Raw genomic sequence first — 16,242 nt, forward strand, 5'->3', positions numbered from 1 at the left:
CAGAAGTGGAGATTGTTTGACGGTCAGTTGCCTGGTGTATGGAGGGTCACGGGATGTCGAGCACACACACCTTTCAGTAGGCAGTTGCTCGGGTTCCGCACAGGAGGCTGATCAGTGTAATCGAGGACATGGAGTTGGAGGGAGCCTTGTGGTGTGGGTCGGAAATCAATTGGAGATGGGTTAGAGGTTCAGATAAAAGGGGCATTCTTGGATTGACAAATAGTGTCTGAGAGGTGAATGCTGCGACTCCTACAGATAAAGAACCTGATTTTTGGAATAGTGTATCCAAGGCAGTATATCCAAGCTTGCAGATACAGTGAGTTGTGAATTACATAAAATTACATCGAATGTACAGCACAGAAACAAGCCATTCAGCTCAACTGGTCTATGCTGGTGTTTATGCTCCACACGAGCCTCCTCCCACCCCTCTTCATCTCAACATATCCTTCTATTCCTTTCTCCCTCTTGTAATCAAATCAAATCAACTTTTATTGTCATTGTTAGTGCACAAGTGCAGTACAACGAAATGTAGGCTTGCGGCTCCCGAGAGTGTACATTTAGATTAAGACATTTAAACATTCAACATACATTTGGCTTGTAATACATTAACATAAATATAACCGTAATAAAGTGCATTGGCAGATGTGCAGGCTTTAGAGTTTATTTGTGGAGTTCAGTAGGATGACAGCCCTGGGAAAAAAGCTGTTCCTAAATCTGGTCGTACGGGTGCGAATGCATCTGTAGCGTCTCCCAGATGGCAGGAGGGCGAACAGACTGTGGCTGGGGTGGGTAGGGTCTTTGATGATGGTCCGTGACCTCCGTAAACAGCGTTTCTGGTATATGTGCTCTATGGCCGGTAGCCGGGTGCCGGTAATGCGTTGGGCAGTTTTGACTACCCGCTGCAGGGCTTTCCGGTCATAGTAGCTACAGCTGCCATACCGTACTGTGATACAGTTTGTCAGGATGCTCTCTATAGTGCAGCGGTAAAAGTTAGAGAGGATCAGGGGTGACAGATTACATCCCTTCAGCCTCCTTAGGAAATATAGGCGCTGCTGGGCCTTCTTCACCAGAGAGGTGGTGTTGAGGGACCAGGAGAGGTCTTCCGTGATGTGGACTCCGAGGAACTTAAAGCTGTCCACCCTTTCCACCACAGCCCCATTGATGTGGATGGGGGTGTGACTTCCGCCTTTGGACTTCCTGAAGTCCACAATGATTTCTTTGGTTTTCTTGGTGTTAAGGGCCAGGTTGTTATCGGCGCACCACTTCACGAGATGCTGGACCTCCTCCCTGTAGGCTGACTCATCGTTGTTGGTGATCTGGCCTACTACCGTGGTGTCATCCGCAAACTTGATGATGGTGTTGGAACCATTAACAGCCATACAGTCTTATCGAGCTTCCCCTTAAATGCATCTATGCTGTTCACCTCAACCACTCCCTGTGGTAGCAAGTTCCACATTCTCACCACTCTCTGGATTTAAAAAAAATAAGTTTCTCCTGAATTCCCTCTAAGATTTATTAGTGACTATCTTACATGGGCAGCACGGTGGCATAGTGGTTAGCACTGTTGCCTCACAGCGCCAGGGACCCGGGTTCAAATCCGGCCTCGGGTGACTGTCTGTGTGGAGTTTGCACATTCTCCCCGTGTTTGCGTGGGTTTTCTCCGGGTGCTCCGGTTTCCTCCCACAGTCCAAAGATGTGCGGGTTAGGTTGATTGGCCATGATAAAAATTGGCCCTTAGTGTTGGGGGATTAAATATGCGGGGTTACGGGGATAGGGCTTGGGTGGGATGGCAGTCGGTGTAGGGACTGGGTACTAGGGTTTGGATGATCAGCCATGATCTTGTTGAATGGCGGCGCAGGCTCGAAGGGCCGAATGGCCTACTCCTGCTCCTAGTTTCTATGTTTCTATTTATGGCCCCTAGTTCTGGTCTCCCTCACAAGTGGAAACATCTTCTCTCCGTCTACCCTATCAAACCCTTTCATAATCTTAAGGACCTCGATCAGGTCACCCCTCGGCCTTCTCTTTTCTAGAGAAAAGAGCCCCAGCCTGTTCAGTCTATCCTGATATTTGTAGCCTCTGTTCTGACGAGGAGCAAGAAGTTGCAGAAGGTAATGATGAGGGAAAAGCTGGAGAAAATGGAGTGTTTCAGCCTGGAAAAAGGGCGTGTTGGAGAGGTGATCGAACGGAGGTAGGTCAGGGAACGGAAGGGTAAAGTCAGAGCTTTGAGCCGAGAGAGTAGGACAGGTTCCAACTAGAAGAAGGTAAATTGAAGACTGATATTAGGAAATTCTTCTTCACAGTGATCAACACGTGAGATACACTTCTAGATAGAGCCGTGAAGATAAAATACAGCACAGTGACCTTCTTTATCTGTGATTAGATGAGAAAGATTCAACACTAATGATGGGGGCAGAGGCCATTTGAAGTAACCGTGTGAGGCGGTTCATTTTGATCACAAGCTTAAAAATTGGGCGAATCGTCAAAATGTTGACCAAGCTCGATGGGCTATGTTTGTGGGATCTTGCTGTACCATGTTTCTTGCATTACAACAGTGATTACACTTCAAAAGTACTTCATTGACTGTAAAGCGCTTTGAGACAAACTGAGGTTGTGAAAGGCGCTATAGAAATGCAAGTTCGTTCTTTCTTTGTGTCATAGAGTCATAGAGTTTTACAGCACAGAAAGAGGCCCTTCGGCCCATCGTGTCTGCGCCGTCCATCAATCCCTGTCCAGTCTAATCCCATTTCCCAGCATTTGGTCCATAGCCTTGTATGCAATGGCATTTCAAGTGCTCATCCAAATGCTTCTTGAATGTTGTGAGGGTTCCTGCCTCTACCACCCTTTCAGGCAGTGAGTTCCAGATTCCAACCACCCTCTGGGTGAAAAAGTTCCTCCTCAAATCCGCCTCTAAACCTCCTGCCCCTTACCCTGAATCTATGCCCCCTTGTTATTGACCCCCCTACTAAGGGGAAAAGTTCCTCTTTATCTACCCTATCTATGCCCCTCATCATTTTGTACACCTCAATCAGGTCCTCCCTCAGCCTTCTTTGCTCCAAGGAAAACAACCCCAGCCTGTTTAGTCTTTCTTCATAGCTGAGGCGCTCCATCCCAGGTAACATCCTGGTGAATCTTCTCTGCACCCTCTCCAAAGCAATCACATCCTTTCTATAGTGAGGCGACCAGAACTGCACACAGTACTCCAGCTGTGGCCTCACCAGCGTTTTGTACAGCTCCATCATAACCTCCCTGCTCTTATATTCTATGCCTCGGCTAATGAAGGCAAGTATCCCATATGCCTTTTTAACCACCTTATCTACCTGTTCCGCTGCTTTCAGGGATCTATGTACATGTACACCAAGGTCCCTCTGACCCTCTGTACTTCCTAGGGTCCTACCACTCATTGTGTATTCCCTTGCCTTATTTGTCCGTCCAAAATGCATCACCTCACACTTTTCAGGGTTAAATTCCATTTGCCACTTTTCCGCCCATCTGACCAACCCATTTATATCGTCCTGTAGCCTGAGGCTTTCCTCCTCGCAATTTACCACCCCACCAATTTTCGTGTCATCTGCGAACTTACTGATCATACCTTTTACATTCTCATCCAAATCATTTATGTAGATCACAAACAGCAAGGGACCCAGCACCGATCCCTGAGGTACCCCACTGGACACAGGCTTCCAGTCACAAAAGCAACCTTCGACCATCACCCTCTGCCTCCTGCCACTCGGCTAGTTTAGGATCCAACGCGCCAAGGCACCCTGGATCCCATGGGCTCTTACCTTCTTGACCAGTCTCCTATGCGGGACTTTGTCAAAAGCTTTACTGAAGTCCATGTAAACCACAGCCACAGCATTTCCCTCATCCACACACCTAGTCACCCCCTCGAAAAATTCAATCAGATTGGTCAGACATGATTTACCCTTGACAAAGCCATGCTGACTATCCCTGATTAATCCTTGCCTCTCCAAGTGGTGACTAATTTTGTCCCTCAGAATTTTTTCCAATAATTTCCCTACCACAGATGCTAGGCTCACTGGCCTGTAATTCCCTGGTTTATCCCTGCTACCCTTCTTGAATAATGGTACTACGTTAGCTGTTCTCCAGTCCTCTGGTACATCCCCTGTGGCCAGAGAGGTTCTGAAAATTTGTGTCAGAGCCCCTGCAATCTCCTCCTTTGCCTCACACAACAGCCTGGGATACATCTCGTCCGGGCCTGGGGATTTGTCCACTTTTTGGCCTGCTAAAACCGCTAGTACCTCCTCCCTCTCGATGCTAATATGTTCAAGTATGTCACAGTCCCCTTGCCCGATTTCTTTGTCTACATCGTCTTTCTCCATAGTGAACACAGATGCAAAAAATTCATTTAAAACCCCGCCTACATCATCTGGCTCTACACCCAGATTGCCACTTTGGTCCCTAATGGGCCCAACCCTTTCCCTGGTTATCCTCTTGCCCTTAATATACTTATAAAACATCTTAGGATTTTCCTTTATTTTGCTCGCCAGTGTTATTTCATGGCCCCTCCTTGCCCTCCTAATTTCTCTTTTAAGTATGCCCCTGCACTTTTTATACTCCTCTAGGGCTTCCTCCGTCTTTAGTCTTTTGTAATTGCCAAAAGCCCCCCTTTTTTTCCTAATGCATTTTTGTATATCCCTTGTCATCCAAGGTTCCCTTTGCTTGTTGGTCCCACCCTTGACCTTTACAGGAACATGTTGGCGTTGTACTCTCTCTATTTCCCTTCTGAAAGTCTCCCACTGTTTTGATGTGGATTTTCCTATAAGTAGCTGCTCCCAGTCCACTTTGGCCAGATCCTGCCTTATCATATTAAAATCGGCCTTCCCCCAATTTAGAACCCTTATTTCCAGGCCGTCTTTGTCTTTTTCCATGACCACCTTAAATCTCACCGAATTATGGTCACTGTCGCCAAAATGCTCTCCTACTGACACTTCCACCACTTGCCCGGCTACATTCCCTAGAATTAGGTTTGTGTTTGGAAGGGTTGTGTTTTGGGCGCTGGTTGAGGATTGCGTTTGATTTGACGGTGTACAATCCAATTTGTAGATTTCAGTTCCTCTCTGCGTCACAGACAGCCCATTTCATAACTAATTAATAAAAGCCCCAAAATCCGGACCTTCCTTAAACCACCTCTTCCATCACCCCTCCCGCAATCCCCCTCCCTTGGCTTGGCTTCTGTTTTTCCCAGCAGAAGTGCCTTGGGAAGTTTTCTACATGAAAGGTGATATAAATGCGAGCTGTTGGTTTGCAGTCTCTGCATTGTTGAGCTGAGCCAGCGATGACAGCCACCTCTAGAAATCCTGTTCTGTAGGAATAGTGTAAAATGATTTGTGCTGAGTATCTGGTCGTGTAAAGAGTGCAGTTCTCAATGGCTGCGTGCCTCCTCACTGTGACCCGACATGTTCACTGAACTCGCTTTCTTGACAGCTCCACGCAAAGCTTCTGGAGACGGAGCGGCAGCTTGGAGAAGTACAGGGCCGGTTGAAAGAGCAGCGACAGCTGTCTGGTGAGAAGCTGAAGGACAAGGAACAGCAAGTGGCTGACCTACAGCTCAAACTCTCCCGCACTGAGGAACAGGTAAGGCGTGCGTGTGGTTTGTGCACTACAGTTGATTCGTGTTCTCCTCAACTCTGCACGGTAAAACAGTTTCTTTCACTCATCAGGACCGAGTACACCGCGGCTCATTCACTCCAATTTTATAAAGAGTTCCCGACCTGGTGCAATGTGCAGTTTATAACGTTCAATTTATTATCTGCACTGTCTGATTCAACCTGAGACAGTGGACTTCAGTAAAGCTTTTGACAAAGTCCCGCATAGGAGACTGGTCAAGAAGGTAAGAGCCCATGGGATCCAGGGTGCCTTGGCGCGTTGGATCCTAAACTGGCTGAGTGGCAGGAGGCAGAGGGTGATGGTCGAAGGTTGCTTTTGTGACTGGAAGCCTGTGTCCAGTGGGGTACCTCCGGGATCGGTGCTGGGTCCCTTGTTGTTTGTGATCTACATAAATGATTTGGATGAGAATGTAAAAGGTATGATCAGTAAGTTCGCAGATGACACGAAAATTGGTGGGGTGGTAAATTGCGAGGAGGAAAGCCTCGGGCTACAGGACGATATAAACGGGTTGGTCAGATGGGCGGAAAAGTGGCAAATGGAATTTAACCCTGAAAAGTGCGAGGTGATGCATTTTGGACGGACAAATAAGGTAAGGGAATACACAATGAGTGGTAGGACCCTAGGAAGTACAGAGGGTCAGAGGGACCTTGGTGTACATGTACATAGATCCCTGAAGGCAGCGGAACAGGTAGATAGGGTGGTTAAAAAGGCATATGGGATACTTGCCTTCTTTAGCCGAGGCATGGAATATAAGAGCAGGGAGGTTATGATGGAGCTGTACAAAACGCTGGTGAGGCCACAGCTGGAGTACTGTGTGCAGTTCTGGTCGCCTCACTATAGGAAGGATGTGATTGCTTTGGAGAGGGTGCAGAGAAGATTCACCAGGATGTTACCTGGGATGGAGCGCCTCAGCTATGAAGACAGGCTGGACAGGCTGGGGTTGTTTTCCTTGGAGCAAAGAAGGCTGAGGGGGGGGACCTGATTGAGGTGTACAAAATGATGAGGGGCATAGATAGGGTAGATAAAGAGGAACTTTTCCCCTTAGTAGGGGGGTCAATAACAAGGGGGCATAGATTCAAGGTAAGGGGCAGGAGGTTTAGAGGGGATTTGAGGAGGAACTTTTTCTCCCAGAGGGTGGTTGGAATCTGGAACTCACTGCCTGAAAGGGTGGTAGAGGCAGGAACCCTCACAACATTCAAGAAGCATTTGGATGAGCACTTGAAATGCCATTGCATACAAGGCTATGGACCAAATGCTGGAAAATGGGATTAGACTGGACAGGGATGGATGGGTGGCGCGGACACGATGGGCCGAAGGGCCTCTTTCTGTGCTGTAAAACTCTATGACTCTATGAGTAGAGGGAGGGAGTGGAGTCATTGGCGATACTATGGAGCTTGTGGGGCGGATGAGTCTTAAAGTCAAGGATTTAATCCCTAGCTTAGTATCTAACCATATCTTCTCCATCACGAATGGCTTCCACTTCTTCTTACATTAGGTCCTGGTCCAACAACGTCTCAAGTTTAATCTTCTTGTACTTGTGTTTAATCTGTCCCTGGCCTTGCCCCTCCCTCTGTCTCTAACCTCCTCCAGTGCTACCATTCACTCGAGTCAGAAGGCCAAAGGTTCAAGCCCCACCCCAAAGGCTCGAGCAGACTTTGTAAACTGACACTTAAGTGCAGTGCTGAGGGAGTGCTGCACTGTCGGAGGTGCCATCTTTTAGATGAGACGTTAAACCGAGGCCCTGTCTGCCCCCTCAGGTGGACGTAAAAGATCCCACGGCACTTTTCGAAGAGCACGGGAGTTATCCTCAGTGTCCTGGGCCAATATTTATTCCTCCACCAGCATCACTAAAACAGATTAACTGCTCATTAGCACGTTGCTGTTTGTGGGAGCTTGCTGTGCATAATTTGGCTGCTGCGTTTCCCACATTACAACAGTGACTACACTTCATTAAGTACTTCATTGGCTGTAAACCGCTTTGGGGCGTCCTGAGGTCGTGAAAGGCGCTATAGAAATGCAAGTCTGTCTGTCTTATTTTTCCTCTCCCTCTCCCTCTCCCAACCAGCATCACTAAAAACAGATTAAGTGGTGATTTATTAGTCAATATCCTGGTCAAATATTTTCTGTTTGTATTAGAAACTCTACAGACTAAATAAAAATAACCGACTTACAAATTTTTCTACCACAGTCCGATAAGCCATTTATTTAGCCGTTGAACTTAAAACTTTTCAAATTCATGGTAAACAATAGTGACAGCTTAAAGTGCTGTCTCATTTGAAATTTGGCCGTCTCATTGGTGTTTGTGGGGCTTCACTGTGCGCAGATTGCCTGCCACGTTTGCCCAGAAAACAACAATTCTTTGGCCGTGAAGCACTTTTGGGATGTCCTGAGGTCATGACAGGAGCTATAGAAATGCAACGTCTCTCGTTGTTCCTTCCTTTCAAAAATGGTCTGGCAATTGCTAAATTTCATATGCAACACTTTGGTTTTGTGTAACATCTATTTGCAGTACAGGTTGAGCCTCCAAAATCCGGAGTTCCGGAATCCGGCCACCCCGAGGGAGGCTTGCCAAAAACCAGAAATATCGCAACCTGGGCCCAGGCATTTCCGGACTCGGCGCGTGTTTCTGATGTCCGAAGTCCGGCAATATCGCAACCTGGGCTGCAGCGTTTCCAGACTTCGGACATCAGAAACACATTCCGAAGTCCAGAAAAACCGGCTCGGCCTCGATCCCAAGGTTGCCGGATTCGGGACGCTCAACCTGTATTATCGACTTGAATTACTAAATAAACAGTTTTAGTTTTTGGTACAACAATTTGCAACTTAGTTATTTTTATCCCCGAGTCTGTAAAAAGCCAGATGCACGCATGAAATATTTTGGCACGTTATACGTTGATCAGGGTATTGGCTAAAGCAAGAATAAACTAACGCAGTCATTGCAATAATCTTCATTTGTCTTCCACATACTGAAAATGCAGCAGGAGAAATCTTCAAGGACTGTCCTGTAATTGTGTTAAAATCCTCCTCCGACCCAGCTGTCTGCCCTGTAATGGTGTTGGCAGCCTTCTCCTATCCAACTATCTTTGTCCCATGTTCTGTGAACAGCTTTGCTCCATCCTGCTCTCATTCATTTCTCCAGCATCAGTCTCGACGATGTTCCTTCTGTAAAATAAATCCGCTTTTGTCCCGTGTCTGTGAAAGTAAATTTTGCCCCTGGATGTATTTCAAACGATGGCCTGTGCCAGAGTTTGACTTTGAATTTCCCATGAATTGTAGCAAGTCATTTCAGTCCTCGGCTCCTGTGACCAATGGGTGCTGAGCATAAGACACATACACGTACAATAGATACCTACACCAACCAATGCTTCGACCCAATTTTAAAAATAAAATTATTCGTTTTTATGGGATGTGGGCGTTGCTGGCAAGGCCGGCATTTATTGCCCATCCCTAATTGCCCTCGAAGGTGGTGGTGAGCCGCCTTGAATCGCTGCAGTCCCTGTGGTGAAGGGACTCCCACAGTGCTGTTAGGGAGGGAGTTCCAGGATTTTGACCCAGTGACGATGAAGGATCGGCAATATACTTCTAAGTCAGGATGGTGTATGACATGGAGAGGAACTTGGAGGTGGTGGTGTTCCCAAGCGCCTGCTGCCCTTGTCCTTCTAGGTGGAAGAGGTCGCGGGTTTGGGAGGTGCTGTTGAAGAAGCCTTGGCGAGTTGCTGCAGTGCATCTTGTAGATGGTACACGCTGCAGCCACGGTACGCTGGTGGTGGGGGGAGTGAATGTTTAAGGTGGTGGATGGGGTGCCGATCAAGTGGGCTGCTTTGTCCTGGATAGTCACGAGTTTCTCCAGTGCGTCGGTGTTGTGGCTCCTTGCAGCGCCGGGGAGGGGAGGTTGCGTCTACAATGAAAGACCCTGGCAACAGAGAGCTTAAAGATGATGTGATGTTGCATTGCTGGCCTACACCATAGTTCCCGTTTATTAAACACTGTTTATAACGGTATCTGGACTTTGGGTGAAGTTGAAGACCCTGATTATCTGCTGCAGTATGTGGGTCTTCATACGCAGAACAGTTAAGCATTCTTATTGCTGTTTTTGAGGCGAGGGGCCCTTCTGAATGAATTTTTTTTTTAATGTATATGTTGGGCCTGTTTCAGGTAAAGGAAAGTACAGCTGCCACGACTGAAGTGCAGCATCAGTTGGACAAACTCAAGCAACAGCACCAGGAGTTACAGACTGGCCAACAGACCACCACGTCCCAGCTGAGGGAAACACAGGTATTCTACTCGGTGTCTGCGTTGAGTCATTTAGCAGGCCCCACATGGGGGAATAGTAACTTGTACAATTAGATTCTGGGATGTGGGCTTTGCTGGTAAGGCCGGCATTTATTGCCCATCCCTAGTTGCCCTTGAGAAGGTGGTGGTGGGCCACCGCCTTGAACCACAGCTTCTGTGTGGTGAAGGTACTCCCAAAATTGACTGCTGCTTTTCCTACAGTGATTACAATTCAAAAGTACTTCATTGGCTGTAAAGCTCATTGGGGACGCCCCAAGGTTGTGAAAGGTGCTATATAAATGCAACTCTTTCTATTTAAGTCTTTCTGTTGCATGCCTGCCTGGTGATCTGGACAAACTGGGTTAGGTGTGCACCATTTAAAAATAAACACGGAAAATGAAGAACATCTCAAAATGGGAGGAAAGCTTCTGTGTTTATTAACTTTATGGGGTCTGCAGTGATTTAGTAAGTCTCATTCCACGGGTAAAGTGTCCACAACACTGATGTCTTTATTGATTTTTGGGAATAGGGTGAACAGTGCCGTGCTTGCTGCGGCAAGGAATGTGGTGTTTTTTGGTTTTAAACTCTGCTAAAGCTAGGCAGTTCAAATCATCTCCGACACTCTCTGCTTCAGAATGATCTGGAGCAAGTGCTGCGCCAGATCGGGGACAAAGACCAGAAGATTCAGAACCTGGAGGCTCTGCTGCAGAAGAGCAAGGACAGCATTGTGCAGCTCGAAACGGAGCGGGAGGAGCTTTTCGCCAAAATCCAAGATGGCCAGGGTGAGGCGGCCATTTTGAATCAACTGCAGGAGAAGAACCATACTCTGCAAGATCAGGTCCACCAGTCTACTCTCACTTCAACGTTTGCACGTGGCGCTTGTATGTCACTCTACCTGCGCTAAGTAAACCCGCTATTGTTGGGCGAACTTGGGGGCAGCATTATCATAGTTGGGGAAGCGAGTAATGATTTTTATAATTATGCGGCGAATTCTAATCGCGTTTGTCTGCTCTATCTCCAGAAATATTCTTTGAACAATTATTTGTCATGTGCATTAAAGTGCTCTATATTAGTCAGATCACCCAAGTTTTTTTTTTTTGTTACCCCCTCCAGTTTTCTTCCCTCTTCCTGAAGGCGTTGTGGGGGTGAGACTGGACTTGGCCGGAGACACAATACAGGCAGTCGCTTTTGTCGCCCGTTATACACCCCGCCCGACATTCAGTTCTATTGCTGTCACGCCCATGTCCAGTTCCACCCCCGTTGACTCTTACTGAGGTACACTTCTGAGGAGCTGCCCCCGTCCCCAGGCCGTTCTTCATGTGCGAGTCTAGACGGAGTGTGTCACCTGTGAGGAGACCGGGGACGATGCAGCGGGCGGAGCTCACACTCGCTCGTGCGTGAGGTTCCCAATGGCAGGAGTCACTGGGCTGCGATCGACAGTGTTTGTTCCCGCTTTAGCCCAGGGGATGCTGAGGCCACTCGTGGTGTCGCGGCAGTTGCCTCACCTGAGATCCAGTAATTCAGCGTGGATTGGGGATCGGGCTGACGGATGCCTGGTCTCTCTGTCCCTGTCCCTGTCCCACACCGGTCAGTACACTGACAGTGGAGCCATCCAGGAGCTCAAAGGAGTTAAAATACCGGGGTTAGAGGAGGAGGCTCTTATTTATAATTTACTACTCAAATCAATAAGGTTATTTAAACATTGAAAATTAGGTATCATGGACTCATTAAGCATATAGTGCTTGAAATAGTATTTAAACATGCACTTTAAAAGGACGTCCTTACACCCACACCTAATGTTGGTTGGGGATTCAAACACTTTACGATTCTGAGCTCTGTGTCTTAGGCCTTTACGAATCCAGATACTCATTACAAACACCCAGTTTTTATACATTTTCTCTTACTCCCTCCACGTGACAATCCACACAATTCTGCGTTACGTCATTATATAAAAGTTGAAATATAACTCCATATAAGGAGAATTTAATTGGCTTATCCCTTATCAATAACTTTAGTTTTCCTAACTTAACAAGCTCGTTTCCTGTTGAGCTAATTCCCTTACTTTATCTTACCGATAGTTTCACTCTTGTTCCATATAATTGCTATTCTACGGATGAAACCTTTAATTATAAGTCTGTTGTTGCTCCTGCATCATTTGTACCAATTAAAAAGAACGATGTATGCCCAGATGTTTTCCTTTGCCGAACTAACTGTTTTCCCACACTGTAATCAGTATGCAGTGTCTTAAACCTCTTATTACCATTGCGACAGGGTCAGTCCTGGTCCAACAGCCCAGTGGTACTATACATTGACTTGTACTTCCCTGCTTAACAGGCAAAGGCTAAAGGTTCAGATTACTACAATATAAAGAGTAATCAATTGCAGTGTAACATTGGTCGGCTTCAGGACAGTCTGATTAATCGTTTCCTTACAGCGGGTGTTGAATTTACCTCGGCTAAAGTAAAGCCGAGAGTGCGTGTGGCTGTAACCGTGTGAATATTGGTTCCATGCTGGTGACCGTTTCCCTGTATCGAAACATTAGGTTGCCCAGTTAATGGAGAAGCTGAAAAATCAAACTGAGAGTCACAACCAAGCACAAGAGAATTTACACAAGCAAGTACAGGAGCAGAAATCTCACCTGCGTACGGCTGAAGACCGAGCTCACTCCCTCGAGTCTACCATTAGTGAACTCACCAGTCAGCTTGGTGAGACCAAGGAGAAGATGACCCAGCTTGACTTACAGGTGCAGTGTGGACTTCATTCATTCATTGACTGGCGGTCTGATTCTGGCCTTTGTGTTTCATCTGTCTCTTCATAAAACAACAAATTATGATTTGACGAATGAGGTTCAAATTACTTCAGGTTTTTCCATTACACGGTTACTGTAAAATACACCAGAATAGTGAGCTAATGGCCCAGAAATTCGGGTCGGGGGCTTCCCGCGGGTGCAAGCCCCCGACCTGCACTTACCTAGCGCGCCGGCCGTTGAGCTGTGGGCCCGCGTGGGATTCCGATCCTGGGCCTCCTCCAACTGCCGGCGCGCAGTGCTTGCGTATCCCAGGGGCGCAGTTAGTTCGAAGCGTCCCCTGGGATCACGTGGGCCATGGAGAGCCAATGGGAGCAGGGAATGCTCCATTCATAAGTTTGACGGGAAGAGCTGTCAAACCTATAAATACTATAAGCCCCAAAACATCACTAAAACTTCAAATCAATTTTTTTTTAATCACATTTTTATAATAACTATTTTAAACAATTTAAATTTTTGAAAAAATTAATTACATTTTCTAACAGGGCTAAAAATAAACTTACCTTTCTTTTAAAGTATTTAAAAATAATAAACCTGTGGAAAAAATGTTTTAATTTTAATTAATTCACCACTTACCTGGTTAAAAGCAGGCCTTGTGCCTGCTTTTTAAAAGTGTAACTGCTGGAGATTTACCCTCCCGGAAAAACCTGCAAAAAAAAAAAAAAAAAAAACGTAAGTTCGATGCGCACGCGCTGCCTCTCCGGCGCATGCGTTCCACCTCAACCCTTTCTTTCAGGGGAACGGAAGTTCTGGTTTCCCGCGCATGCGTCGTGCATGCACAAAACCGGCACTTCCGTTGGGCCTACGCGTGAGTACCCCATGCGTACTCACCCGTGGAGACCCGAATTTCTGGGCCATTGTGATTAATTTACAGGGACAATCACTGAGCATACCCTGTTTATAATATTTACCGACATTAAATAAATGTATACGGAGAAGCTGGGATTTTTTTTCTCCTTAGATCAGAGAAGGTTAAAGGGAGACTTAACAGAGGCGTTCAAAATCATGAGAGGTTCTGATAGATTAAATAAGGAGAAACTGTTCCACTGGCAGGAGGGTCGGTAACCAGAGGACACAGATTTAAGACAATTGGCAAAAGAACCGGGGGGGGAGAGATGAAAATGTTTTTACGCAGCGAGTTGTTGTGATCTGGAATGCGCTGCCTGAAAGGGCGGTGGAAGCAGATTCAATAGTAAATTTCAAAAAGGAATGGGATAGATACATGCAAAGGAAAAATTTGCAGGACTATGGGGAAAGATCGAGGGGAGCGGGACTAATTGGTTAGCTCTTTCGGAGGCACGATGGGCCGAATGGCCTCCTCCTGTGTTGTATCATTCTATGATTACAAGGACGCTTGTTGACATTACTCCTAGAATATTGAAAGTGCCAACTTTTAAAGTAAAGCCTTAAATATTGGAGGGAAATTAATAGACACAAATTTAAGGGCCCAGAAATTAGGATCGGGGGCTTGCCGCGCGTGCAAGCCCCCGATGTGCACTTACCCGGCGCGCTGACATTTCAGTCCTGGCCCGCATTGCATTTCCTGTCACTGGCCCGCTTCAGGTCCTGCCGCGCTGTGCGTGCGTGACCCAGCGGCGTACTTAGTGCGATGAGCCGGCTGGGATCACGTGAGCACTGGGCAACCAATGGGAGGTTGCAAAAGTTCATTCATGAGTTTGATAGTCAGAACTGTCAAACTCATGAAAACTCCTGGCCCTAAAACACTACTTAAACTTGAAAGAAAATTTTAAAAAACATCGCACTATTTAAATGAACTATAAATAACTGTAAAAAACTATTTTAAACAATAATTATAAATTTTGAAAAATTATATAAAAAATCAGGGCTAAAAATACACTTACCTTACTGTAAAGTCTTCAAAAATAATGAACCTGTGGAAAAATTGTCTAATTTTACTTAATAGACCACTTACCTGTTAAAAGTAAGTACTTACGGCTGCTTTTTTCACACGTAAAAACTGGAGTCTTTTCCCCATGGGCAACTCTTCAAAGAAAAAGGGAAGTTCAGCGCGCACGCGCTGCCTGAAACCTCGCAATCGTTCCGCCTCTTAACCCCTTGGGTCAGAGGAGAGGAAATGCCGGTTTTCCCCGCATGCGCTGTGCATGCTGAAAACCGGCAATTCCTCCGGGCCCACGCGCGAGTACCCCGTCCGTACTCTCACGTTGGGACAGGAATTACTGGCCCAATATTTCATTATAGATTGGGGAACAGAATCCCAATTAAGGTGCTGAGACGACCGTGTAAACTTTTCACCTGAGAACTTTAGTGACCAACTCAATCCCACAGTGCTCATTACGCCTTGAATAGTGCTCCTGTAAGTACTGGGTGCCGTATTGAAGTGCATATAGTCTTCCAGAAATTGGCAAGACTTGGGCCACAAGTTCTCTGGCAGAATTCCAAGAGGTAGCAACAACATCCAATTGCTTTGTGTAGCCCATACTGCCATGAGATGGCATTCAATTTCAGTATGTCACAGGGACTTGCAACAAGTGCGTGATATGGAAATTAACTCTAACTAATCTCCACTCGGTCGAGTCACGCAGAGCTTTCAATGCTGTTTTCAGTCTTCGCCGTGAAGCTTGAGCAGTTTTGAAAAAATACGTAGCTTCTTAATTCTATTTACACATTTCTTTACTTGAATGAAATTCTGTTTATTTGCATCATTCTATTTCATCACTGCTACTAACTGAATTTTGACATTTTAAATTTACATCATGTGACCGAGAGACACAGATTAGAGTTACAGTTATACATTCTGTCCTTTTTTTATATTTCCGCAATAAATCCCTATGTCCACGTTTATAATTGGAATTTCCTATTGTCTGGCTGTAATTACAGCCTACCGCTGTAGCACCTCCACTGGCAGGAGGGTGTAATTACAGCCTGACGTAGGCAGTCTCCATTATATATGTGGACATTGAATTTATAATGGGAAAAGTTGAGAGGAAATGTGTGCAGGTGTAAAGTTTTAACCAGATAGATATACCGTCAACATAATTGTGATCTTGATTGGTTAAAAGTGGCATTGCACCTCCTTGTATATGCTGAAATGATTTGTAGTTTTAATTGTACATAATCGATGGATGGATTGCTGGGTGGAATTGTGTTTTGGGGTTTCAGTAGTGTTGGATATTTTTGAAGCATTCTGTCAAGCGCACTTTGGTCATCTTGAATGATGCGTGGTGACAAACTTCTAATACCTGAAAATTGCTGAAAAAAACCGGTGGGATTTTACGCAGTGGGACGTTTTAAACAGCCCTTACCGGGAATTGGCAGGGAACTGCGATGAGAGGAGATCAGTCCCATTGAAGAGCTGGTGCCAGCACTGGCCCAGTGGCCAATTGATGATCATCTGTGCTGTGAACATCCAATACCAGTGCTTTCCCCACAGGCGTCTTGCTGCAATCAGTGGGCAGTGAATCTCTTAATATAGACCAGGCCAGGATAGCAGAGCAATGCACGTCCTCGCAGGATTCTGCTAGCGATTTATTCCCCATTTTGTACTTGATAACCTA

General features: G+C 46.2%; 1 protein-coding gene across 4 annotated transcripts in view; it reads left to right on the forward strand.

Annotated features, from left to right (window-relative positions):
- The window catches only part of LOC147105504 (early endosome antigen 1-like), an 84,989-nt gene extending 72,190 nt beyond the window's left edge, over positions 1-12,799 (forward strand). For 2 of the 4 annotated variants that reach the window (XM_086009920.1, XM_086009922.1), the window contains exons 13-16: positions 5,446-5,595; positions 9,784-9,903; positions 10,535-10,738; positions 12,443-12,799. In XM_086009920.1, coding sequence (XP_085866046.1) covers positions 5,446-5,595; positions 9,784-9,903; positions 10,535-10,738; positions 12,443-12,718 — 750 coding nt within the window. In that variant the 3' untranslated portion in view covers positions 12,719-12,799. The remainder of the gene's footprint in view (positions 1-5,445; positions 5,596-9,783; positions 9,904-10,534; positions 10,739-12,442) is intronic. The other 2 variants (XM_086009919.1, XM_086009921.1) reach the window with 2 other exon arrangements.
- The last annotated feature ends 3,443 nt before the right edge of the window (positions 12,800-16,242 follow it).

This window comes from Somniosus microcephalus, chromosome 17 (assembly GCF_052327205.1).
Source record: "Somniosus microcephalus isolate GS21.2 chromosome 17, FLI_Smic_1.0, whole genome shotgun sequence".
NCBI classification, from domain to species: domain Eukaryota; kingdom Metazoa; phylum Chordata; class Chondrichthyes; order Squaliformes; family Somniosidae; genus Somniosus; species Somniosus microcephalus.